The 27,200-nt window shown below is 40.2% G+C and overlaps 1 protein-coding gene across 6 annotated transcripts in view; it reads left to right on the plus strand.

Annotated features, from left to right (window-relative positions):
• Positions 1-27,200, plus strand: part of Hydin (HYDIN axonemal central pair apparatus protein) — a 266,122-nt gene that overhangs the window by 162,198 nt on the left and 76,724 nt on the right. For all 6 annotated transcript variants that reach the window (XM_070026253.1, XM_070026252.1, XM_070026249.1 and 3 more), the window contains 15 exons: positions 8,806-8,943; positions 9,620-9,698; positions 11,452-11,562; positions 11,819-12,028; positions 13,937-14,074; positions 16,431-16,608; positions 17,136-17,260; positions 18,121-18,248; positions 18,725-18,861; positions 19,094-19,221; positions 19,374-19,565; positions 20,155-20,304; positions 21,273-21,512; positions 23,737-23,905; positions 25,911-26,087. In XM_070026253.1, coding sequence (XP_069882354.1) covers positions 8,806-8,943; positions 9,620-9,698; positions 11,452-11,562; positions 11,819-12,028; positions 13,937-14,074; positions 16,431-16,608; positions 17,136-17,260; positions 18,121-18,248; positions 18,725-18,861; positions 19,094-19,221; positions 19,374-19,565; positions 20,155-20,304; positions 21,273-21,512; positions 23,737-23,905; positions 25,911-26,087 — 2,300 coding nt within the window. The remainder of the gene's footprint in view (positions 1-8,805; positions 8,944-9,619; positions 9,699-11,451; positions 11,563-11,818; positions 12,029-13,936; positions 14,075-16,430; positions 16,609-17,135; positions 17,261-18,120; positions 18,249-18,724; positions 18,862-19,093; positions 19,222-19,373; positions 19,566-20,154; positions 20,305-21,272; positions 21,513-23,736; positions 23,906-25,910; positions 26,088-27,200) is intronic.

A 27,200-nucleotide genomic window follows, 5' to 3' on the forward strand; every position in this document is an offset into this window, starting at 1 on the left:
TAACAGAATCATTCCCAGTAAACAGGACTCTAGGAATGTGTGTGGCTATTTTTTACACCCATTTGTAAATCTTTGTCATACAACTTAGTTCCCCATGACATATTACAGCCCTGTGGGCCTGAGTCCCATCTGTTTAAGAACTTCTGGAAGAAATAGGAAATGGCAATGGTGAGGATGAAGATCTGAATCCTGCTTTGTCCCACTAGAACATGTGAGTTTGGTGGCTCTGTGGTCTCATCTTCCTCAGCCTTTGCCCTTTTTGCTTTGCAGAGGAGGAGCTGGGGTGGCAAGATACTTGTGCTCATTTGTTCCCATCCTATTCTAAAGGATCAAGAATAGCACTTCTATTTAAAGAGTAGGCAGAATTAGAGGACTCAGACAAGGAGGCAAGAAAGGCAAGATATTCAAAAGAAAACAGCCACATAAACCAAGAATGAATTGTTTAAGGGATAGGAGGATGACAAAGGGAACATTTTCATTTCCAGTAATATAGCACACCAAAACGCCAATTTAATTTGCTTGTTTGTTTAAGGCATGCAGGAGTGGACAAAAGTTTTTGTAACAGTTTGAGTTTCCATAACAAATTATCGTAGACTGGGTGTTTTAAAGAACTGAAGTAGGTGTTCTCACAGTTCCAGACACTATAAGCCTGCAATCAAGGTGTACACAGGGCTAACTCCTTCTCAGGACCATCCTCTCTGCATCTTCACATCAGCTTCACCCGGTATACATCTAGGACTTCTCCACTCATATAGGGTTAGGACCTACTCTAATGACTTCATTTTAACTACCTCTGAAAAGAATGGCTCCAAATATTATCATATTCTGAGTTACTGGAGATTAGGACTTCACTGGAGGAAATTCAGGGGAGAACAGGTTAGCCCATGACAGCATTCAATTTAGGAATCAGTTAACTTAGGAGGAAGCATTTGGAAAAACAAACAAGCAAGGCTGTGGGAGCAGAAAGCTGCCATCAGGAAGAATGGTAATGATTTGGCTGGAAAGTTCTACAAGGCAGGCTACTTAGGGTGTTGTAAGACATGCCATGGAGTTTGATTTTTTGTTTTTGTTTTGTTTTGTTTTATTTTGTTTTCAAGATGTGGTGACAAGCTATGGGAGGGTTGTAAGTAAGGGAGTGACATGCGCTGCCAAGAACCTGTCAACAGAAACAACAACTCTTAGACCAACAGACCATCCAGAGGCCATTCTTACTGAACCCTCTGCAAAAGGCATTACAACTAGCTGTACTTAAGGAAGGAGAAAAACTACGCCAGACATAATGTCTGAAAAGAAGTAATCATTTCTCAAATAAGAAAATGGTGTACTTATGGGTAAACATAAGCTATCAATAACTCTATAAAATAATAATAATATGTATAAACTGTGAACAATATAAGACTATTATATATAGACAATTGTATATAAGAATATGCATAAACTGTGAATAGTGTAAGACTATCCAGGTACATGATGGCACATGACTGTAATCCCAGCACTAGACAGGCTATGGTAGGAAGATTGTGAGTTCAAGGCCAACATGACTTTGACTCAAAAATCAAGCAAGCAGGAGCTGAGAAGGTGGCTCAGTGGTAGAGCACTTGCCTTGCATGCATGAGGACCTGGGTTCGATTCCTCAGCACCACATAAGCAAAAAGAAAAAAAAGCCGGAAGTGGCGCTGTGGCTCAAGTGGTAGAGCGCTAGTCTTGAGCTGAAGAGCTGAGGGACAGCGCCAAGCCCAGAGTTCAGGCCCCATGACCGGACCCAAAAAAAAAAAAAAAAATCAAGCAAGCAAGCAAATATTTGTGTGTGAATGTATATACATACGTATATGAGAAGGGAAGGGATTAAAATCTGAAAGTCTTTGAATTTCTGGAGAAGAAAAATGACAAAGTTTAGATAATGATAATTCTTATTAGAGATAAGAAATAAAAGTATATAGAAGAGGAAAAACTTAAATGAAGGGAAAAATATCTAAAAGAAATTTCAAAGGTAGGGAGGGTAACATGAGAAAGATACATAGAGTTAAATAAATAAAAAGTGAATAATAAGATGGTAGTCCAACTTCAGGATCTTACTGATCAGTATCTCTTTTTCCATTCTCCGTGAAGTGAGTTTAAGGGTTATTTCAACTTCCTTGTTCTTTGCTTGTTTCTCTTTGCTTAGGCCAATTTGATTCTTAAAAAGGCCAGCATGGTTTTCTCCCAATGTTTATGATTTTTTTTTGTTGGTTGTGGGGCTCTTACAACTATATGTTAATTTTAAAGGGCACCCCTAAAAAAGAACACAAAATATAAAAGTGAGAAATGATATAAAATATATGTCAGGGAAATGCTAAGGAAGTTCTGGAGAAACTAGGAAATATCAGTGAAAACACAGTTACTAATGATGCTAGCCAGTACAAGAATACACAAAAATAAATAAAATGGAAACACTATGTCATGATTATCTACATAGAAAGCTCAAAATAATCTACAGAGAAATTATTAATCAATTCAGAGAGAAGGATAAATTGATATAAAATTATAAAAATCTGCTGCATTTCTATAACAAAAAATTAAACACAATAAAACAAACTACTTAAGAATATATCAAACTAAAAACATTAAAGAAGCCCTAAGCAAATAGTAATGCATAGTTTTTGCATTGGTTCAAACTTGATTTAGTAGATATCATTTCTTCAAGCAATCTATAGCCACAATGCAGTTCTAGCCAAAATCCTAACAGGTTTATCCTAATTTTTTTTCTGAAGTAGGAAAGGGAGGAGTCCCTTCAGAATGTTAAAAGTTAATAGTGTATTTGTGCATAATTTTTATTCCTTTGCTCTCAGGAAAACACAATAGCAAAGAGTCCAGAAACAGTCCCATAAACATAGGAGAATTTAACAATATTGAAATTGTCAAACAGAGAAGGTGTGGCCTATTGAATAAATGATCCAGGAACAATCTATATAGAAAAAAAAAGGGTCCCTAAACTTAACCCATACAAGAAATTCCCTCGAGATTAAAGATATAAATGTAAAAGTCAATGTTTTTAAATTTAAAGAAAATATAGAATGATTCTTTACTTTCTGAATAAGCAAGAAATTCTTAAGTAACATACAAACAAAAGCACAAAACTTACGAAATTTTTTATAACTTATCCATTAACTTGAGAACTTTTATTCATCAAAAAAGGAAAAGAGTGAAAGACAAGTGAGAAATTCCTAGCATACATATTATCTTCAAATGAATAGTATACATTACACTGAAGGAATGGCTTAGAAAGAAAAGACATAATTGAATTTAAAACTGAGAACATGATGGGCAGTTATTTCACAGAAGAAGAAATCTAAGCTACCAATAAAGAACAAAAAGGCGTTCCATCTCATTAGTCATCCTGAAAATGGAAATGAAAGCAACAGCTAGACACTGTTAGATACCTACCAGATGGGATAAAATCAAATACGCCTGTACCACACACTGTTGAGGATGTGGAGGAACAACAGCATTGACGTTGCTGTTTTAATAACTTTGGAAAGCAACTAGAAAAGTCTATCAGGAACTGATTCCCAAGGCCATGCATGCTCTGCTTTTGAGCCTGTCTGGTTTTGTGACATTTTCCCTCAGTTCTGTGTCTTCCCCTCCCGGTACCTATTTGGTACCAGCTCTTCTCACCCTGGTCCTGTCCAGGATCCTCTCTCCACCACCCTCCTCTCCCTGCTCTTGGTTGGTGGTTGTCTTCCCTCTGGTTTCCCTCCCCCTGGCTGCAGTTCATGTAAGCTGGACAATGGCTTTTCTTCATGCTGAGTTTCATCAGTTCATTTCTTTTGCCTCTGGCAAAAGAAGAGCCCCTCGCTTTTTTGTAACTCACAATTTTTTTTTCTTCAAATATACAAAAAGTAGCATCTTCCGCTTTTCAGGACCAAGCCTCCTATCTGACGCTTTATCAACAGCCTCAGCATCATGCTCACTGTTCCTTTGTCATCAGAATGAAGGCATCATGACTTAGAAAGCCCTTCTCTTGGTTTTCTGGTTGTGTTAAACAACAACTCTGTAACAGGAAACTAAGAAAGTGGAACACACTTATCATTCCTATTGACTGCCCAACCCAGTTTCACCCAATGGCTTCTGGCCTCCACTTAACTGCAACAGCCTCTCTAGGTCAGTAAGACTTCATTAGCCACAGTGGCTCTTTCTCACTTCACATGTGCCTTGATACCGCTCTCTTTTTGGTGTAAAATTACATGATATACACAAATGTGGTATAGCATATGTGTATGGTATAACAATAATAATAAAATGAATGTCCATGTCTCATTATACCTTTTACAAATAGGTCATTGTTGGTCAATTAAGATTCCCTGTAAAAGAGAACATGGGCTACTTTATACTCTATCGTTTATGTTTCTAGAATTCTCTGGGGTCCTTTAGGCCTCCTAAAGCCCATCCACCAAGACTCTCCATCCCTGCTAATTTACCTAACCAGGAGATGAGATTAACCTCAGGGACCAATGAGAGAGCAAATCTGATCTTCCAGAGACAAAGAGGGCCTTGGGATAAGTCTTTGTAGCACCTATGTGACCAAAGGCAAAGAGAGACAGAACAGGGAAGAGGTAGGCCCTTAGCCTACTTTGTATTGAAGTTAAAAGTCTCCCCCATATTGGAGCCATGTAATTTGCTTCTATTTGCAATTCATTTTCGTCCAAATGTCCTGAAGTACAGGCTCTGTTACTCCATAGATAAATGAGTTAGACTGTTTATCATTTCGATTTTGAATGTTACACAACTTTTTGTCCTGCTTTCATGTTGTTATAAAAGAACCCTAATCACCTTATTATGGATTCATTCTTTTTAAAATATTTTCCACCGCCTTTAATATCAGCAAAGAGCATCAAGCTTTTGGAGATTCAGTGAGAGTTAAGCTGGCTTTGAAAGAAATCAGTGGAAAGTATGAGTGCATCTCTGAACCTGGGTTGTGTCTGCTTCTTTTAGTGATAGGATTCATAAAAAGTTTGTTTGATGTATCTCCATGTTTATATTAATTAAAATTCCTCCAAAGCAAGCTAAGTCTATGGGAGGTCAGACATTCCAAAAAATATTGACTTGTAAAACCTTCCTGCTTTGAAAATATTTCTCAAGAGTTTTGAAGTTGATCAGATTTTAAGGACAATTTTACAGCTTGCTGATATTTGGTGGCCTTTCTAAGAGCATGTAGCAGTGGGGACACCTTCTGGAGCTTTGCTAGAAGTGACCATTGCACACAGATAACTGTGAAGAGTGCTTCAAGGTGGATTCTGGTCACAGTCCTTCATAGCAAAGGACTCACCACCCTCACCTCATAGCGAAACTTGTGGAAGATGATTTCAAGGGCAAGGTCATAGGTGTCTCATTTTTCCTATCTAGATTATAATTGGGAAATGTTCTAAACAATGCATTCTATTTTCTTGTGTTATGGCTTCCAATTTACGTGTGTGTGTGTGTGTGTGTGTACAAGCACACGCACATGCGTGCATGTACACACACGTGTGTGCATGCTGCTACCAGGGCTTGAATTTGGAGCCTGGGCTCTGTCCCTTAAGTGAATGTTCCCATTTACAAACACACAATGAACGCTGGCACACACTAGTAACTCACCTGTAAACTTGTTCTCCAGGTTTTTATTTTGGCGCAATTCTGTTTGCAGTGAGGGGGAAACGGGAAAGGAGTGTAGTGCACTTTTTAATTTTAATTTGCAGCACAAATGGTTTTCTATTGATCCTTACCAAAGAGTTCAAAATAAAACAGAAAGAGGAAGACTGCTGAGCACAGGCCAGAACTGCTGGTCAGCATGGATTTGACATTTGTGCAATGTTGTCACAGTCCAAGGGATGTCCTCTACTGGTTCCTCCTGGGATTCTGATATTAGGAGCAATATTGATTTTCCTTTTTGCTATGCACTCTCTTTTTGAAATAATGGGATCTAATTGTGTTCAGGTCAGCATAGAAAGAAAGTAATCACCTATGTCTGGAGGCAAAATGAAATCTGATCCAAATTAAACAAACAAAAAAAGACTTGGTTGTCTTTTTTTGTGTGTATGTGTGTGCTGGTACTAGGACTTGAACTCAAGGCCTGGGCACTATCCCTTAGCTTTTCCACCTTGGCTTCTTGGTGGTTAATTGGAGATATGAGTCTCACAATCTTTTCTACCTGGGCAGGCTTCAAACCAAGGTCCTCGGATCACAGCCTCCTGAGTAGATGGGATTACAGGCATGATCCACTGATACCCAGCTGATATTCTTTTCTTTTTTTTTTTATCAGGTTTTCCAATTTTAGTAAGTTAAGGCTTCTGTTCTGACAAAAGTCTCCCTGTTTCCTGTGTTTTGTCTGCCATCAAGAAGGGCTGTGTTAACCTTCTCTCTGTTTCCAAAGGACCTACCCTTTCCCAGTTGTCCAGGTATCAGTGTCAGCTAAGGTGTTGTTTTTCCTCATGTGGGCAGATACTGCACAGCTTTGTCCTTTTCCTTGACAAATGGTCTCACAGGCTCTCTTTTCATTCCACACACCACCCCAGGGGGTACAAATGTTGGATGAGAGAGTACTGTTATATGTGCAGTGATGTCCCCTAGGCATCTCTGCAGACCTGGGGTGATTTAATAAGGGCTCAGAATTGTCCTTTGCTATTCTCACTGTCCCTAGCTGGTACAGCTACAGTGCAAACCCCACATTAATTATCAGCTCTGTCCTGGGCTGTCACAGTGACTTACCAATCTTGCTGTCCAACGGAAACACCTGGGAAGACTTAAAACTGATTCCTGGGCCCGTCTTGGGGCCTCTCAGATCAGAATTTGTCCACAAAGATTTAAAAAGATTTATTGCAACAAGTTTCCCAGAAGATTTTTCCAGCACCCACCCGCTAGAAGTCCTCTTCCCAGAATGATGTGGCTTTGCCCACTATCTGGAGACCTATGGTCTGGAAAGGATGAAAAGAACTTTTCCTTACTTCTTTAAGGCCATGCAGATAGAGGTGCTTGTGTAGAACAGTCAGATTATCTGTATGCTGCTCAACTATTCTCATTCACCCACCCAAACACTCATATATACATTTATTCACTCATTCAACATCTATTGAGCTCATGCTCTGTGTATTAGATTCTGTGCATTGGGGATGTAAAGAAGAAACTTCCTGGGTTGGGATGTAGCTCAGTGTCAAAGCGCTTGCCTAGCAAGTGCAATGTCCTGGGTTTGATCCCCAGTAACAAGAAAGAAAAGACAAACAAAACAGTTTTAATAAAAAAAAAAAAAGAAGAAGAAGAAGAAGAAGCCGGGCATTGGTGGCTCACACCTGTAATCCTAGCTACTCAGGAGGCTGAGATCTGAGGATCAAGGTTCAAAGCCAGCCCACACAGCAAACTCCATGTGACTCTTATCTCCAATAAACCACTCAGAGAACCAGAAGTGACGTTGTAGCTCAAGTGGTAGAGCGTTCTCCTTGAGTTGAAGAGCTAAGAGACAGCACCCAGGCCCTACACCCAACCAAAAAAAAAAAAAGGAACATGCAGGATCCAGCCCTCCAAGCATGCATAGTTCTCTAGGTGTAGGAAGCTCAGCCTCAGATGGTACTAGCACCATCTTAATAATGAGGAAGGAAGGCTCAGTTTAGTTCCTTCACTAGGCAAGAAAATAACATGGTTTATTTTCCATTTATTTTTTTCAATGGTAGGAAACAATTGGTTTTCATTTGTAGTAATGATATAAAATTTCATTTTAAACTAAGTCCATGTAGTTGTTGTGGTGGCTTAAGCCTATGAACCCAGCACTTGGGAAGTAGTGGTAGGAAGATAGTGAGTTCAATAGTCTAGGCAAGATCATCTCAGAAAATAAAATAAATCCATCAATTAATATACAGTATGTTATTATACCATATAATCATTGAATAAAACTAAAACATAACAAAGATAGAATACCAAAATGAGTAAGGATATGGACCAATAATAACTCATATACTTCAGGTATGATAATGTATATATGATAGTGTAAAATGGGACATCCACTGTGGAAAACTTTTTGGTGGCAGTTTTCTAAGTACTTACAGGGAACTGAAGACACATCATATGATGCAAGGTTGTGCCAAAAATCCAAATCTGCACTTCCAGGACCTGACAGGAAGTGACTCAGATGCCTCACCTTATCTCAGCCCAACCATCAGCCCAATGATGGCAGCAAATCCCATCATCCTTAGGCAGGCCTAATTGTCCTCAGGCCAGGCACTGTATCAGATACCAGTGCTCAGTGAGCGTCAGTCTTTGTGTGTGTGTGTGTGTGTGTGTGTGTGTGTGTGTGTGTGTGTGTGTGTGTGTAAAAATACTGTACAGAGGGGTTACAATTACATGGGCAAGGTAATGAGTACATTTCTTCTCAAGCATTGTTGCCTTCTCCTTTGTTTCCCCTTCCCATCCCTTCCCATCCCTCCCCTTCCCAACCCCCACCCCCCAGGCCAAAGTTGTAAAGTTCGTTTTTTGACATAACGTCTTGTACATCTCATTGTTGCAATGGGTCCACCTGGGAAAGACAAGTATGAGAGGAGAGGCTCCAGAGGCCGGTGGGTATTCAGAGGACTCTGAGACTCAACCCAGACTTGGATGGCTGATCATGAAATTTTTAGGAGCAAATGATAACCTTAGCTGGGACTTAACCAAGTCAAGTCCAAGGGGAGGTACAGGGTAGAGTATCTAAATCTGCCTTGTCTAGGAATTGTAAGGTAGCCTTTGAAAGTGAGAGCTCATGGGCTCTGATTTGCAGAAGTTAATGTGCACCTGTGTCACGCCCCTCCCCAATACCTTTTTCAGGTTTGTGCCATGGCAGAAGAAGCACTTCAGTAACCCCATGTCCCACTTAGGGTCGGTCCCAGCAACATCAGTAACCACTAGCTGGCCAGCAGTCGCAATGGGAAACACCCCAGATATGGATTTGAGTGATTCTATTAAGTAAGTGCAAACACCACCCCAGAATAGAGTTTTCTTTAATAGCATGCTTCTCTCTAATCTCCCCTACCTTCCAGTACCCATTCCTCATCTGTTTAGAGTCAAACTATTTACTAGTCAAGTGTCTCAATTAGTCTTGGTGGGTGGGAAGTTGAGAGTTGCCTGTACTCTTAGGAAGGCACAGAGCCCTAAACCAAGGGATCTTGAACCCTCCTTTCACCCCACCCCATCCCCTGGGCCAAGACCTGCAGCCAGATTAAGTCCCAGTTAACAAGTGGAAACCAATACGATAATCCATCTAACATTTTGTCCTTATAATGCTCCAATTAAGTATGAAATGTGACATTGAGCTCTAGGGGTACGTCCAATGGTTGGAGCTTCCTGGGATTTTCTGTAGATCAGACATAAACTTGATATCAGCTCCAGGAAAGTATTGGGCTTTATCAAAAACTGCCCAGTTTAGTAGCCTACATAGCACATTTAGGGGCAGTACACAATGGAGAACTGCCAGCTGACCAAAAGGTCAGCTCAAAAGAGAAAGATATCCTTTAAGTGTGACTTCCCCTTCCTTTGAGGTGTGGCAGAGGGAAAGAGGGAGGGGGCAGGAGGGAGGGGTAACAAATAAGACTGGGTAGTGATGGCTACCAAATGAGTGACTCCATTTTATTAAACTCTACAGGACTATACTGATAAATGACGATGCTAGACCTGAAGAAAAAGAGCTCAAGAAAGCTAAAGCAACCACCTTGGTCTCAGATGTATGATTCCTTTGCCCTGGGGTGGCAAGTAGAGGGTCCTTCCCAAAGCAAAGTCAGAGCTAGGAGCAGTGCTGGGGTTGAGCTGGGATGAGGCAATGTAGCTTTGTCTAGATGACTTCCCAATCACATCTCCCAGGATCCAGCACCTCAGTGAGGAGCCTGGACAGAGATCTCTAAGGCAGAAAAGACCATTGATAGCAGCTACTAAAGGAAGAATTTTTTTCCTCAGTGATTCCATCATAAAGGGAAGATGACAAGAATGTAAAAATGCATACCCTTACATTCTTCTTCCAGAATGATGGCCTATAGAAGCTATCAGAGACAGTGATTTGCAAAGAAAAATACTTGTATTAAAACAATATCCCATACTTTATAGAAGCAAGAACAACTGAAAACAACATCATTCCATCAATAGAAGACTAATTGAATAAACTAAATTACATCTGTACAAGTCAATACTAAGTTCTCTATGTACTAATATGGTGCCTATCTGACAGATCAAGTGAAAAATACTACATAAAAAAGATGGCATAGAGTGGGGTATATGCATGTCAAGGTAAAAAAGTATATGAAAAAACAATACATACATGTATATGCTTTGCCCCATTCTAAGCACTGTTGAAGTTAACTCTTTTACTTCTCCCAACAACCCTGCCCAGTATATCTGTCTAGCAATGATGTTGGCATACTGGGCGGCTCTGGCTTGCTCTAGACCACTGCACTTTATTTCTTCTTAAATAATCACATAGATATATTTGCTTATACATGGAATATAAGCTTCATGAGAGTTTCTACTTTGAACATTGTTTTATCTCCAGGGACCCAGAATTATTTATAGAAGTCATCAATTAATATTAGTCAAATGAATAGTAACTACACAAAGCATATCTGAACTAGACAGTTACCCTGAGAGGGACAACTGAAGAACCAGGGAGTAGAGCTTGGAATCCTATTTCTTTTTATGATATCCCTTTTGGAATATTTTAAATTTGAATATTTTAAACATATATATATATATGTACCCACATGTGAAGATTCTGTAACATGGGAGGATGACATGTCATCTGCAAAATCAGAATATAAATGTAGATATATAGATAGATCTATAGATAGACCTATATAGTCTACAGACATACTCTACATATATTTACTGAATGATTGATAGATTCATTTTCATTCCTGTGGAGTTTCTGTAAGTTTTTTAGGATGAATATCTATGAGTATATAACACACTTGTCTTTTAGTTGTTAATTCTTTTCCGATTTTCAAAATTACTTGACATAGAAAATTCAAGATTGGAAAGGCAAAAAACTCTTCCAAATCTCATTATTCATATAAAAAACTGAAATTGTTTACAAAACAACAAATAGATATCTATATCTATATGTAAATCTCGGAATGAACTACACCCACTAACACCTTTAGACACAAGGCCTATGTAATTCTACATAAATGGAGGTGCTTCTTCATTTAATAATATGGGTGTCCATAAGGCACATCATCCTTCATAGATAGAGGATCATGTAAACATTATTTAAAGTGATCTATTGATGGACAATCAGTTTGCTTCCAGAGTTTTGCTGTTAGTAAATATCCACATATGTTCATTCTGACAATTGTTTGATTACCTAGGAAATAATGTACTGTTTCTATAATCTTATGCAACATACTTCCTTTTTCTGGTAGTAATGAGGAGACCTCAATGATCCATGACTCATGACCACTCACTTCTCCTCACATCTTTAATTTCTAGAGAATGAAAAATGGTCCTACTGATACAAATAAAAACCAGAGCCAAGCAGAATTTCGGGAACTCCTATGGAACTTGGAACTAGAGGACATGCTTTCCATTGGGATAGAAGAAGTAAGTAATACCTTGTATGTAGTTCCTGAAAATCATCTCATACTGGCTGGTGCTGACCAAGCACCCAGCCCTAGGTCAAACATGCATCTCACCAGAGCACTGTGACCACTTTTTACCATGAGATGCTAGTGAATTAATAACCTCTTATGGAGTCAAACAAGTCAGGAACTTGACTGTCAATTGACATGACCTTAGCTTGCCTCCTGTAAGCCATTATCCTGATCACCTTTTTCAGGTAGGATGACTTTCTCTGCAGGTGTTTGACATTTTGCCCCTCTATGGTATCCTGTGGCCACACAGCAGCCAGAAGATATTTTTCACCTTCTATGGACATTGTGATATAGTTGCCCAGGCAAAAGTTATGTGTGAAGTGGAAGGAGGACCCACCTATGAAATAACTCTGAAGGGAGAGGCATCCCTGGTCAGCTATTCCTTTGACACCAAGGATATGAACTATGGATTACAGGTACTGCAAAGCATCAGGGGGAGATTTTCTGGGTTTTGCCTTAAACACGCACCATAGTCCTTGTCCTTAACTGTGTCTTGAGCCATCCTGATCATCCCAGTCCATCTCTCCTGTCCTCCACCTCTAATCTGCTTCCACCATCCTGATCAGCTTTGCTCCCAGCTGTTTGCCAAATGTTTCATCTGATTTTCTCACCATCTTCTGAAACTCCAGCATAGTTGACATTCGAGTCTCAACCCAGAAGCCTGGGTTAACCAATCCGTTTCTTTCATCAGAGTGATCTTTCCATCGCATCCTTCAGTTTCCAGTCTCCAAAGCTTTTCTGCTGCCCTCTCCCTCGCAGCATCCAGTATTGGCTAATTCACTCACTGGGATCCTACTCTGATTCCTAAACCCTTACCACTGTAATGAGGGCCTTATCAAAGCCACACTGAAATTATTGTGCCCCTAGTTGTATGGTACATACAAATCAACATGTTCATGTGCTGATTCTGATTCAGTAGGGCCAGTCTTCATGTCTAACATGTCGCCAGGTGTTGCCAATGCTGCTGGATCTGTAAAAGACTCTGCAAACAAAGGTTACAATGCATTTAAGCATTAGAGCCAGATAAATTTTCCCAAAATTGTATTCATCCCATCAGTCCCAGACCAGTTAATCCCAGATTTGCAAAGGTATTGTCATAATGAGAAAGACTGTGCTTGCTATTCTCTTTTTTCTTACATAATTTCTCCAAACCTAAATTATAGGAATGGACTAGCAATATCTGTCTCACTAGGAGGTTGTGGTTATTTCATTGATGTCTCTCAATCAGTCATCACCAGTTACTTTCTCTTCATCCAGCAGATCAGGGCTAAGTTGCTCCATCTGGGTGAGCATGTCCTGAGCAACTCTATTAACTCCTGACACAAGAATTTCATTGTTCATAGTTCACCCATTCCTTCCCATTCTTTTGATTGTGGACAAGCTAGTTACCCACTGGTCCCAGTCCTTTTTTCACACTTCCTCTTCACATATCCTCTCATCCCCCATCAGCCACCCCCAAACCTATACATCCTGTAAGAACCCAGCTCAGCTCCATCTCAAAGCTAGCTTTCTCTTTACATCTTTTTGGCATTTAGTTTTATGCACTCCTTGCCATAATATTACATAGTTTGTAATTGGGGAAGAGGGTCATTGTCAATTCTGTCAGTACAACTCTTTCCAATTAGATGTCATATTATGTACTCAGAGACCAAATATGGTAGAAAAATAAGGAAAATGAGATTCTTCATGAGTTGTGTGTATTGTGTTTATAAATTCAGATTCACCCGACACCAAGTGAAACCCTCTTCATGTGTTGACTAAGTAGGAATATCCTTCCTTTTTTATCTCTGGGGTCCCCTGGGCAATCATTTTGGCTCATCTCCAAGTCCTTGCCCCTTCTCCTAAGGGGCTATTAGACCCACTCAACTTGCTGCTGAAAATCTCAGGGGAAAAAAAAAAAACATGACTGGCCAATACACCTTTGGTTCCCTCTGTAAAGGGAAAAATCCATCCCAGAGCATTCTGTACTCATATCCTCTGTTTTTCCTTCAGGATAACATCCTGAAGGCATCTTCTTAGTATAGAAAGCTTAGCTTCAAGTTTCTCTATGTAAGTTCCTGGGGTGAGGAAACTGAGGCATAGAGATTAGATGCATATTCATGGCTGGAGCTAAACTATACTAGTAACGAGGCCACGACATGACCCAGATATCTTGAGACCAGTGGTTTTGCTGCTACTTGGTATGGTACTGACATGGCACTGACCAGTGTCTGACTCACAAAAAGTAGAACCTGTGTCTGTGAGGCATGCCTATTGGTTCCCCTTCATCAGGGCAACAGCAGGAGCTCCCAAGTTGGTGACAGAGGCCTTCTTCTCCCCTCCAGCTATTTGACCATACCACAGAGCGTCGAATCACACTGAAAAACACTGGGAAAGTTGGCTTCGAGTACAAGGTTCTCAATAACCACAAGTCCTCACCAGACAACCTCCTCCCTGGGGTGCCACTCATTCTGCCTCTCAAGGTAAGTGAACACATAGGCCTGGTATGTACACACCTGGTGGGCATGAGTGGAGCATTCACTTCCAAGACTGTGATGTGATTTTTTTAAATGAAGACTTTTTAAAAAAAAAAAACCTAAGAAGGAATAAAAATAAATCTAGGCCACTCATTTATTAAACAATTACTTGTCAAGTACTATATTAACCATTTTCCAAGTACCAGAGATATATCAAAGGAACCAGAAAGATGACCTATGAATAAAGATGCACTGTGTTCAGACTAACATGTTGAAACTCTTTTGTACAACTATTTAAATATAATTGTATTTTTTAAAGAAGAAATCTTTACAACTAAAATAAAATAAAATAAAATAAAAAAGAAGAAATCTTATTTTAGCCAGATACAGTGAGGCAGGTCTATAATCCTAGCATTTAGAAGGCTGAGGTGGGAGGGCTGTGTGAGTTTGAAGCCAGCCTTGGCTACATTGCAAGACTGTCTTAAAATACAAAATTTTAAGTTGTATTTTCACTAATGTCTTCATATTTCCCTTGTGATTCCTGAGAGCTTCTCTCCTCTGGAGTGCACTGTAAATCTATTTAAGAGGCAGAGATTGGAAAGATCACAGTTTGATGTTAGCCCAAGAAAAATAGTAAGATGTCCAACTCAGCATACAAGTTCAGAGTGGTTCATGTCTGTATTCACAGCTACATGGTAGCTACAGGAGTCAGAGGAGGAAGAAGAAGAGAAGAAAGAAGAGGGGGAGTAGAAGGAAGGGGAGGAGGAACAGGAGAAGAAGTTGAAGGAGGACGAAGAGGAAGAGGAGGAGGGGGGGAGGAGGAGGAGGAGGAGGAACAGTAGAAGAGTGGCTTATGAAGCAGTTATATAACTGGAACTTTACTATTATTTTTCCCAGGTTTCAGATGATAGTCAGATTTGCTTCCTCTGGTAATTTTAACTGTGTGATTCTTTTATTTTCTGATTACTGATCTAGGATTTATTTTTTCACTTGATTCATAATTTTTAAGGCTTTACTATATCATATTCTGTGTATAGAAGAGAAATCTATCAGTGTGTTTGCCTCAGAAACACCCAAAGCAGAGCCTTCCATTTTCAAATCTAGACTGGCACCAGTGCATTTGGCTTTGCTTATCACTGAGGTGCATGCAGTGTTCTGTCAAGGCTGAAAGCTCCTTGGTTCCTTTCTCATCTCATGTTTCTGCTTACTTATGACCAGTAACCTCTTGTCTGAATATTGTTTTAAAAATAGTTTCATTTCATGTAGGTGTCCTAAAGCACAAATTTATCCATTTCTAAATACCTATTTTTTCTAGCATTTTCTAGCACTGGAGAGACAGAAAACAGATTTGCCTTTGTGGAAGTTTTGTTCTATGAGATTGTGCTTTGCTTGGAGCTTTAGTTTATAAATAACATCATTAAATGTAACCTGTGCAATTTTCCTTTGTCACCTAATATTGTGTTTCTAAGATTCATCTGTATTGTTGCTATATGGTAGCTATAGTTGTTTTTTTACTACTGAATAATATCCCTTTTCCAACCCTTCTTAAAATAAATTTGCTTTTTCCTAAGAAAACACTTTTGGATTTTCCCTTCAATAATTCGTTTTTAGAAATAATCCTGCTGTGAATTTTCCCCTACATGTCTTCTGGAAATTTTCCTAGAGTATTTTCCCAGGAGTGGAGTTGCCAGGTCATAGGCTATGAACATGGTTCAACTTTATAGTATGGTACAAAAGTGCTTTACTTGGCCAGGCATGGTAGCACATGAGTACATTAGGAGAATCGAGATTCAAAGCCAGCTCAGGAAAAAGTTAAACAGACCTTATACAAAAACAAAAAAACAAAAGCACTGGGAATGGCACTCAAATAGTAGAGTACTTGCCTAATAAGCTGGAGGACCCTGAAGTCAATCCCCAGTGCTATAATCAATCAATCAATCAATCAATCAATAAGTGGCTTTCTTTATCCTTATTTCTAGTGACATCCCACCAGAGGTGTATGAAAGGTGCCTGTGAGATATATTCTCACCAAAACTTGGTAAATTTTTACCAATCTTGTGGGATAGGGTTTTTTTTTTTACTGTGATCTTAATTTGCATTTCCCTGATGACCTGAAGGTGTGGTTTTTGGGGGGTTTGTTGTTGCTGTTTTTACTGTTCTTTGTGATTCTTGTTTTATGAAATCTCTGTTCACATATTTTCATAGGGTCTTAGGAGCAGATCTTGGGTGGGGGTGGGGGGTGGTGAGAGGATGCTAGAGAATACCAGCACTACAGCCCCTGAGATTACCCAGTCTGCCACCCACCACGAGGAGGAGTCCATTTGTAAATTATAAAGTGCTATCTGGGCTTTCTCCTGCACAGGGTTTTATCAGTTCAAATCAAGAGCATGTGTTGAAGGTTTACTACTTACCTGGAATACCTGAAGTCTTTCAAAGGAGCTTCCAGATACAGATCGCCCACCTGGACCCAGAAAATATCACACTGAGTGGAGAGGGCATCTTTCCCCGAATCTGCCTCGACCTCCCCAGGAACCTCCGAGGTACTGTTCTGCCTTACAATAACTCCTCAGCCAAGGGCTACTCACTATTTTTCTTGGGAACTTTAATCCTCTGCTGTGTTATTTCTCCATTTTCAAAGCATTTGGGGTTGAGCTAAAGAGCTCAAGGACAGCACCCAGGCCCACAATTCAAGCACCACAAGGGAAAACAACAATAACAAAAAGGAAAACTAACATAAAGATTGGCAGCTATCCTGATGTGTCCAGCTTTGAGGGGCTCCAGGGCTTCAGGGTTAGAATCATGAATGCCCCAAGTAAGCCTCCACGTTATTGAAACCCAGATAGTAATTCACTCAAGTACAACCTCATGAAACTGAGCATGACCTCAGATGTATATTTAATGTGTTCACAAATTACTGCATCCTTTAAAGCAGAGAAAGCATGACAGGTAAAGTATTAACAAAAATTCCCTTCCCTTCTTATTTTACCCTGAGCTGAGAGTTGGTGTTTGGGAGATAATTCATGTTCTTCTAACTATGCTGATTCTCTTCTCCTTCCAATTTCCAAAGGCAATGAAAGGTATGCGACCTACTTGGATCAAGCAAAAAAAAATATAGAAAGAGAGTACAACAAATATGACATTATCGATCACTTTGATATTATTGAGGAAGTGCCTGATGATGAATCTACTGAGGTAAAAACTAGCTTCTCCCTGCACAGAATGTGTACAGAAAGATTGCATGTGCAGAGGTTCACAGGGGCATGGTGTCTTTGGGGAACAGAAGGAAAAAGATAGCTAAGGAAAAGAACGGAAAGAGGAAAGGATGGAAAGATGAACCTAAAGTAAGTAGACACCTTGAGAGCCAATTAAGGGCCACTGACATGCCTTAACCAGAGGCATTTCATCTTTAGAAGATACATCTGGTTGCTCTGTGAAGCTCTGGGATGAGAGTAGATATGGTAAGTTGTGGTTTTTGTTTTTTTTAAGCTGGTGGGATGATTCTAGGTAAGATACTAAATGTGTGAACAATGCTGATAGTGATGATGGAGAGAATTGGGTGGGTTCAAGGAATATTCCAGAGGTGGAACTGTCATAGATCCAGATTAACTGGATAGGGAATGAGGTAGGGATGACTACTATATATCTCCCTTGGATGACAAGATAAGCAGGGGAACACTGACACTTGAAACGGTGCAGGGAGAGAAGCAAGAAGTTGTGAGAAAAAGGGGAATGAATTCAGATGCTCCATTACTGAGCATGAGATTTCTGTGCATCATCCAACAAAGGAGTCAGAGCCACTTCTGGGGCTGAGGGAGAAAGATAGGTTAGAGAAAGTGACTTGAGAATCATCACAGTCACTGCACTCACAAGAAAACAGTGAGATTCTCTAGGAAATGTATGGAGTTAGCCAAGAGGAGGGCCAGTTCAGAATGGAGCCCTCCTAAAATACACATTTTTTTTCACTCCCCAGAATAGTCCATTTTCATCCCCTATGGATCACATCATCCCCCCTGAGCATATTCTACAACAATTTGCTTGATTTTTCCTTCTAGTTAAGTGCTCATCTCCAGATGGAAGTAGAACGACTTATAGTCCAAGAGTTTGCCCTAGATCGTCAAAAAACAATTAATTCTACAGATGACACGTGCTTCAGCCATAAAGGTCACCGCAGACTAGCCAGGTACCATGCCCTTCAGGTGTTGTGTTTATTTTAGAAGAAGAATAGAATGTCCCCTGAAATTGAACATCTAGAAATGAAACCCACTCATCCATGTTGTCTGCCGTTCCCTACCATTAACCCAACCAGGCAGTTCTGACTTCTAAATAGTATTCTAGCTGTATCTAATAGACAGGCCCTATTTCAGGCCCATTAAAGAGATGATGGCTAAAACATGGTGTGAATTTCTGAAGAAACTGTTATTTCTAGTGTCCATTCTAGTGAAAAAACTTGAGCTACTCTGCACTCTGGAGAATACAGTTGTGCATAATAGATTGGGGGAAACACACACTCTCACTTTACAACTTTCCTAAAGTAAATATCCTGAGAAAGGAGTAAGGGCTATGGATAGAGGAGACTGGGTAGGGCTATAAAGGAATACACAAGTAGCTTTCCAGATATGAAAGTGACTAGTAAGAAGAACCTGTTAACTGTTTTAGAATTCACCTACCAGAGTATATCCTGGACTTTGGCCACATTGTCCTTGGTGATGTCCGAACCCACATCATCAAGATCACCAACACCAGTCACTTTCCAGTGTCCTTCCATGCAGAAAAGCATGTCCTTCATGATACAGGTAACCAGTCCAGGGATGCCTCTCCTGTCATTTTGTCATTTTTGTCATTTCCAACAAGGAAGACATCCATCTACTAAGCCCTGCCTCAGTGGCATTCATACTTCTGGAATCACAAATGGAGTTGTTGGGCCATTCAGTGATACTTTGAGTGGTCATACTGCCCCAGAGAAGGTCTACCTAGATCAGCTCTTGTTTCACCTTCTCACAAAAGAAATTTTATTTGTTGATCTAGGCTTCAGTACTGAACTAGATCGTGTAAAGAATCTACCTTATTGTGAAACAGAAACATTTGAAATGAGATTCGACCCACAAGGGGCCAATCTTCCTGTGGGAAACAAAGAAATTATTCTCCCCATTAAGGTAAGCTACCCCACTGGCCCATGCTTCAGCTTTCCAGCTCTGCCTGTTGATCACTTCCCCCCAACCTGATGATCCATTTCTTATGTCTGAATCCTGATCCATCCCCCTCAACCACATGCCACACGGTAACAGCAACTTCATGTCCACTCCAGGTGGTTGGAGGGCCAACAGTTTACATCATTCTCCGAGCCAATGTGACCATTCCAACTATGTCATTGTCTTGTGGAAAAGTGGAGTTTGCCACAATTCAGTGTGGACAGTGCATGGTAGAAACTATTCAACTCTCAAATCATCAGCAAGTTCCTTGTGAATGGTTTATCCATACCCAGAAGCCTGTTAATAAGGTAAATGTGTTATGGCTGTTGATACCCTTTTCTCCTCCACTCAGTTAGACCAGTAATTCTAGGCCCTTCCTCTGTTCATACGAGTATCTAGTGCAAACACATGCATTGGGAACCATTGTCTAGACCCTTAATCCAGGACTCATGGTTCTGACAGGCCTCGCTATCAGGGAAAATGTCATTAGTCTTGGTACCTCTGGTATCTACCCATCCCTGACACCCTGGAAGTACTCAGAAAATGTAGGTTGTATAAGAGGAGAATGGAATAAGTCCATTTTCTATAGAAGGTTTTCTAATTGTCCTCTTTTTTGTGGTCCTGGGGTTTGGACTCAAGGCCTTGAGCTTGCAAAGTAGGCTCTCAACCATTTGAGCCATGCCCTCAACCCTTTTTGTTTTGGTCATCCTGGATGATCATCCTCCTATTTACACTTCCCACATAGCTATCCTGCCTAGCATTTCATTGGTTAAGATGGATTCTCAGGATTTATTTTTTGCCTCAAACAAGAATCTTCCCAATCTCAGCCTCCATAGTAGCTAGGATTACAGGCTTGAGCCACCACACTCAGGTTAATTGTTCAATTTTTTTAACCAGCTGGAGAAACACATGCCAAAATACTTAAGACGGAAACTGCGTGCCGAATTAAAACCAAAGTCACGGATCTTTGAGATCCAACCTACTTCTGGAATCTTGGATCCTGGTGAGAGGTCCAATGTGCAGGTGAAATTCATGCCAAAAGAAGAGGTGAGCGTGAAAAGAACTTAGATTCTCCAGATCTATGAGCCTTGCTAAGGCCCATGTTTCCTAGAGTCTCAAGGGAAACTATGAACAATCTGTGCCTTGCTCTTCTGAATATGGCTGCTCAAGTGCTTCTAGTTCATAGAGTTGCTGTGTGGATTAATGGCCTGAAATCAGTAGGTCTAGCTGACAAATCAGTTCTTATCAACCACCCTGATTAGTGAAGGTCTTCTACCTCTGCACATATAGGTTATATGTCTTTCAGAAAAATCACTTAGGCTCCTAAGCCTCAGTTTGCTCACTGATAAAATAAAAACTAATGCTATTCCATATCAAAAATCCCTGATAGCAGTTCTGATATCCATTAAGTTTCAAAAAAACTGTTGGAAAAGGGAGCATTTCATAACTTTCCTATCAAAATCTATTTGGCAGAAAAATATCATATGAACTGACATAGACTAAATCTTATTTGGTTTTCAGAGTCAAACATTGCAGCTGCAGAAACACCAATGTGTTTGATTACAGGAACCTCCCTGGTAGTCTGCTAAAAGCATTAGTAACACAGAATATATGTTCTGTGCTTAACTTGTTAAAAATCTGAATTTGAAAGTATCTTACCCTGGCAGCTTCAGATAAGTTATTACAACCTACAACCGAAATTGTCAATAGTAATTTTTAAAAATTGTTCCCACTAATTGAGAGAACTGCCTGGCTATACTGGAGTAATTAGTTGGTCCTGAAACCAATAAGCACACACATCTGTATCTCCATCAACATCAGCAGCCCAGAGAAATCACTGAATAGCCCACCATTTAAATACTGGTTGTAGAGCTTATACACATGCCACTTTATTAGAAAAAAAGTTTGTGTTTTTTCATCTATATAGGATTTTGTCCTCTTAATAGCTTTCAGTTTTACATGAAATACAGCATTTTTTAAAATTCAATTTTTTATTTTGTTTCCATATTTTCCAGAAATTCTACAGCCAAACTCTAGTTTTCCAGATTGGCCAGAGCTCTCAAAGGCTTATTCTTCTTGCAAATGGACAAGGTCTGGAACCACGCCTGGAATTCTGTCCTTCAGTTCTAGAACTGGGGCCATTGCTGCCTTTTGCAACCGGAGAGGAGGCAGACGTGATTGTGAAGAATCCCTGTAACTTTCCAATTGAGTTTTACTCCTTGGAATTTGACCAGCAATATATCTTGGAAGAGAAGGTGAGCAGGAACCCAGGTCATTCTCCCATTCTCTCTATACATTGAGCCCCTCCTTGTTCATGGCTCACTCTCTCCTCATAGACAGCTTTCCTCTGTCCCCTCCTCCATAACCAGCTCTTTCTTGTCAATTTACCAATTTCTTCTCTGCTTCCTGAGCAAACTGATGAGTCCCACTTGCATGGAAATCATAACCTGTAAGTCTGAGATTTGGACATGGAAGACCTACTGAATACTCATAATGAAAACAGCCATGAGGAATAAGAAACCAGCGTTAGGCAGAAAGAAAAAATACATATGGGTGATAAGCCTACATGAGAGACTTTGGCTAATCGTACCAGGAGATCTAGAACAGGGTTGGCCATTCAGAGTTGCCAACATTGATACATGTTGGTCAGGAATTTGCACCCCTACACCACCAGCCTTGGGCATATTTCTTCCTTTCCCTGTTGATCTTCTATACCACCTTTGTCATACATTTCCACATACAAATGGGTCTCCAATTTGTAGCTCTGTCCCCTATTTCACTGATCAATTTATCTGCCCCAACTTCAGTACCACCCTACCTTTCACTGCCATTTCATAAATTCTGGTATCTGGTAAGGCAGTCTTCTCCCTTTATTCTTTTGGTTTGTTATGTCGTTGTTGTCTTATGCTAGTACAAGGGCTTGAACTCAGTGCTTGGGCAATGTCCCTTAGCTTTTTTGCTCAATGCTGGCACTCTACTACTTGAGCACAGCTTTACTTCTGGCTTTGTGGTGGTCAATTAAAGATAAGAGCCTCATAGACTTTCCTGCTCAGGCTTAGGCTGGCTTCAAATGCAGTCTTCAGATCTCAGCATCTAAGTAGCTAGGATTAAAGGCATGCACCCCTCTGCACTCAGCTTCAGTAATGTTTTAATTCTTTTGGTTCTTCCACATAATTTTAGAATGAACTTCTTACCAGGGCTTTCAAATAACTAAAATTGGTAAAATAAGAGTTACCATAAGAACACAGTCTGTCACACCAATAAATCATGCTGTAGAAGTACCATGATTTCTATAACTTTATTTTACTAGGTTTTATAAATGTACATGCCCACTAGGATTGCTAGATCTGAGAGGGAAAAACATCTTTCCCAATTAAATTTGAATTCTAGAGAAATGCTTGCTCATTACAAGTACAAATATCAGTTCAAGCCCCACGACCAACAAAAAAAAAAAAAAACAAGTACAAATATTCCCCACATAGTGCATGGAACATTTTTTTTTTTTTTGGTCAGTCATGAGACTTGAACTCTGGGCCTAAGTGCTGTCCCTCAGCTCTTCAGCTTAAGGCAAGCGCTCTACCACTTGAGCTACAGTGCCACTTCCAGTTTTCTGGTGGTTTATTGGAGATAAGAGTTTCACGGACTTTCTTGCCCGGGCTGGCTTTGAGCCATGATCCTCAGATCTCAGCCTCCTGAGTAGCTAAGATTACAGGCATGAGCCACCGGCGCCCGGCCTGCATGGAACATTTTTATACTACAATTTATTTTTGTGCTTACTTGAAATTAAAATTTAACTGGGCATCCCATATTTTTTTCTGGCTTCCCTAACACATAGTCACACAGAGACATTTAATACCACTTTACCTGGTTTTACCTAGATTCTCCATTTATTCAAAAAAAGGCTTACTTAGTATAATATTGCTCCAATGCCATACCATCATGTGCTACATAACAACATTCAGTTGACAATGGACTCTGTATATGATAGTGGTCCTATAAGACTGTATCACCTAGTGACACCATAATCCTCCTCATCTGTGTAAACCTACTTTGTAGTATTAGTATAATGAAATCACCTAATAACACATTTTTTCAGGACATGTTCCTGTCATCAAGAAATGCATGACTGAATTTTTTTAAGAACATGTCAAACAAAATGGATAATGGAATTCCACACTTTTGTTACTGGAAAAAAGAAAAGAAAACCACTAGACATTACTTTTTAAATAAGAAAAAAAATTCTGCCTGTGAAATGCCTAGGCAGATCTAAGGAAAATAAAGATCTTAAATTCCTATAAACTCAGTATTCAGCTTTACTTTTTAAAAAGACCTCTCCAAAATGAGAACCACCCTGTAGAATCTAGAAAGCATTTCAGAAAACCTCAGCCTCAGGTAAGAACAGGGATTTGTATGAGATCAGTGAGAAGAGCAGAAAGTTCCAGTGAGACCAACAGCAGTTCCTGTTCTTGCCTTGAATAGATCCTGCGACAACTAAAGGGCTATGATTCCTACAATACCCTACTGCTGCCTCCCCGCACCCCAGGGGAGAAGCTGCCCCCAGAAGTCTACGAGTACTTTAAGGAGGTGAAGAAGTCAAAAGAAGAGCAGATGAAGGCGAAATATTTGGAGAATCTGGCACAGGAAACTGGTAAGAGCTCAACCTGACATTCACTTGGCTTCAGGAACTGCCTTGACCCCTTTAAATTACTTCTGCTGTAGAACCATCTACTTTTTGAGTTCCTGTCAAGTACCAGGTACCTTATGCATCTTATTTATAATCTTTATTAGGGACTTCAGTATATAAAGGATCTGTGAATTGGCAGGCGCTGATGGCTCACACCTGCAATCCTAGCTACTCAGGAGGCTGAGATCTGAAGATCACAGTTTGAAGCCAGCCCAGGGAAGGAAAGTCCATGAGCCTGAAATCCACAATTAACTACCCAAAAGGCCAGAAGTAAAGCTGTGGCTCAAAGTGGTAAAGTGCTATCTTTGAGTAAAACAGCTAAAGAACAGCACCTAGGCCCTGAGTTCAAACCCCAGGACTAGCAATAAATAAATAACCTGTGAGATCTGCAAAGTTTCTTATTGCTTTTATGGTTCATACACACCATGGTTATGGGTTTGTCTTTCATTGGGCTAATGGAAAGTGATCTGGAGTTAGGGCTGGTAGGTCTGGAGGGAGCCAGTCAATGGGTTCTGCCCCCCATCCACTGAATATCCACTCACTATGGACAATCTTTTTCAGCTTCCCTCATACCCCAAGGCACATTCTTTTTTTTTCTTTTCTTTTCTTTTTTTTTTTTTTGGCCAGTCCTCAGGCTTCAACTCAGGTCCTGAGCACTGTCCCTGAGCTTCTTTTGATCAAGGCTCATGCTCTACCTCTTGAGCCACAGCACCACTTCTGGCTTTTTCCGTTTATGTGGTACTGAGGAATCAACCCCAGGGCTTCATGCATGCTAGGCAAGCACTCTACCACTGAGCCACATTCCCAGCCCCCAAGGCACGTACTTACCATTCTCAGGCTCGCAGGCTAAAATCCCATTTATAAACAAAAAGTGTGTCTGGCCCCAGCACCCACTGAGATGCTGCACAAGAGGGGACAATGAGGAGAGTGGGGCACTCAATGGCAGGTGGTGATAACACTGGTGTGAGAAAGGTTCATGCAATAGACTGACTGGTGTGTACAGTGTGATCCAAATTTAAAATTTTAAAAATTTCTTGAAATTTAAAAAATAACCTTGGTATGGTAGCTCATGCCTGTAATCCAAGGAGATCAGAGATTTGTGTTTAAGGCCAGCCTCGCCAAAAAGAATCAGTGAGCATCTATCTGCAATTAACCAGCAAAAAAAGCTGGACTGGAGATATGACTCAAATGTTAGCATGCCTGACAAGAAAAAAAAGAAAAGGAAAGGGAAAAAAAGCCAAGTAAGAGTAATAGACCCTGAATGTAAGCCTGGTACTGGTTTTAAAAAAGAAAAAGAAAACAATCTTAATTAATTAATTAACTAAAACTCTGAGACATTGCAGTTCTCCTGTGTGTGGTATTATAAAATTCAGCTGCAAGTCCTGTTCCCATTGGTCTATCTCAAAAATCTTTTTACAACTGAACTTTATAATTCTTTTTTAATAATATTTTATTTTATTGTAAAGGTGATATACAGAGGGTTACAGTTACATAAGGAAAGAGTACATTTCTTTTATTATGATATTTCTTGTCAAACAATGTTACCCTTTCCCACTTTCCATCCCCCTCAATTCTCCTCCTGTCCCCGCATTGTAAAGTTCATTTCCAACATAGTGTCTTGTGAGTATCACTGTTACATTGGTTCACCCTTTGTCCTTTGTCTCACCATTTTGTTATTTCCCTTCCCTTGAACTTTGTAATTCTTGACTCTTCTTAATTCTCCAAATTTTCTGATCAAATGTGAAATTTTGATATTTAAATCAATGTTAAAATGTAAAAAACACTTATGTGCAGAGAAACTTCTAGACAGCCAGCTAACTGCAGGCCTTGTTTGGTGGGATTGAATAGTCTAGCGCCATGGTAGCCGATACTCTGATTCTCTTCTTCCTTTGTCTTTCTGTTTGGGCCCCATCTCCCTTTTCCCCTCCCAACTCTCCCCCATTTGTTTTCATCCTTTGCTCCCTGGCAGAAGAGGAAGATATAACCATATCAGATCAGGGAACCTCTGCTAGCACGAAGAGGACATCGCTCAGCCGAGGGATCTCTCTCACATCCAACATAGAAGAGCGGCACAATACCTTGGACCCCAGAATCTACCCAGATGAAGATGAAGATGAGGAAAGCCTGGAAAGAGTGTTGTTTCCAAGTAATTGAGCATTTTAATGTTTTGAGATTGTTTTTTAATAGAAAGAAATGGAAAAAATCAAACTCAAATTCAATGATTCATCAACTTTCTCTATCAAATATCCCCTCTGGCCAGGCACTGGTGGCTCATGAGTGTAATTCTAGCTACTCAGGAGGCTGAGATCTGAGGATCGTAGTTTAAAGTCTGCCAGACAGGAAATTCTGTAAGACTCTTATCTCCAATTAACCACTTGGAAACCCAGAAGTAGCACTGTGACCCAAAGTGGTAGAGCACTAACCTTGGGCAGAAAAGCTCAAGCACAGCACCCTGAGTTCAAGCCCCATGACCAACAAAAAAAAGTTCTCTCTGGGATCCCTAGGCAGCTCATCACCCCTGCCTTGCCCACCAGCCATGTCCTCTTAGGAAGCCCTGACCCACTTGCTTACTCTGTGCTAAGTATAGTATATGATATATTCTTCTTGTCATAATTATTTACATTTTAACTAGACTAAGCATTCAAGACTTGAACCTTTACTGCTGCAAGTCCAGCAGACTGGGGAATATTTAGAGACATATAAAATTGGAACTAAAGAATATCTATCTTTTTAAATTTCAATAGGAATGGACAAATTATTAGCCAAAAGAAACATTGTTATATGATATAGATAGGTACCGCTATAACATTCTTTTTCTTCATTCTAGAAAAAAGAGTCGAGAGCAGGGCACTGTGGTGGCTCACACCTGTAATCCAGCTACTCAGAAGGCTGAGATCTTAGGATCATGGTGTGAAGCCACTCCAGCCAGGAAAGTCCATGAGACTCTTAGCTCTAATTAACCACCAAAAGGTTGGAAGTAGAATGTGGCTCAAGTGATAGAGTGCCAGACTCAAGCTAAACAGTTAAGAGACAGTACCTAGATCCTGAGTTCAAGCCCAGGGACTAGCACCAAAAAAACTCAAATTTCTGCTTTCATCAGTACCATGTAAATTCTGAGACTATTCACATACACATACATGTTTGCTCATGCACATACGTGAACACACACATACTTTTTCTTTTTTTGTTGATCTTGGGGCTTGAACTCGGCCTGGGCGTGGTCCCTCAGCTCTTCAGCTCAAGGCGAGTGCTCTACCAC

The sequence above is a fragment of the Dipodomys merriami genome, unplaced genomic scaffold (genome assembly GCF_024711535.1).
Source record: "Dipodomys merriami isolate MVZ:Mamm:240054 unplaced genomic scaffold, mDipMer1.0.p SCAF_176, whole genome shotgun sequence".
Classification (NCBI taxonomy): Eukaryota; Metazoa; Chordata; class Mammalia; order Rodentia; family Heteromyidae; genus Dipodomys; species Dipodomys merriami.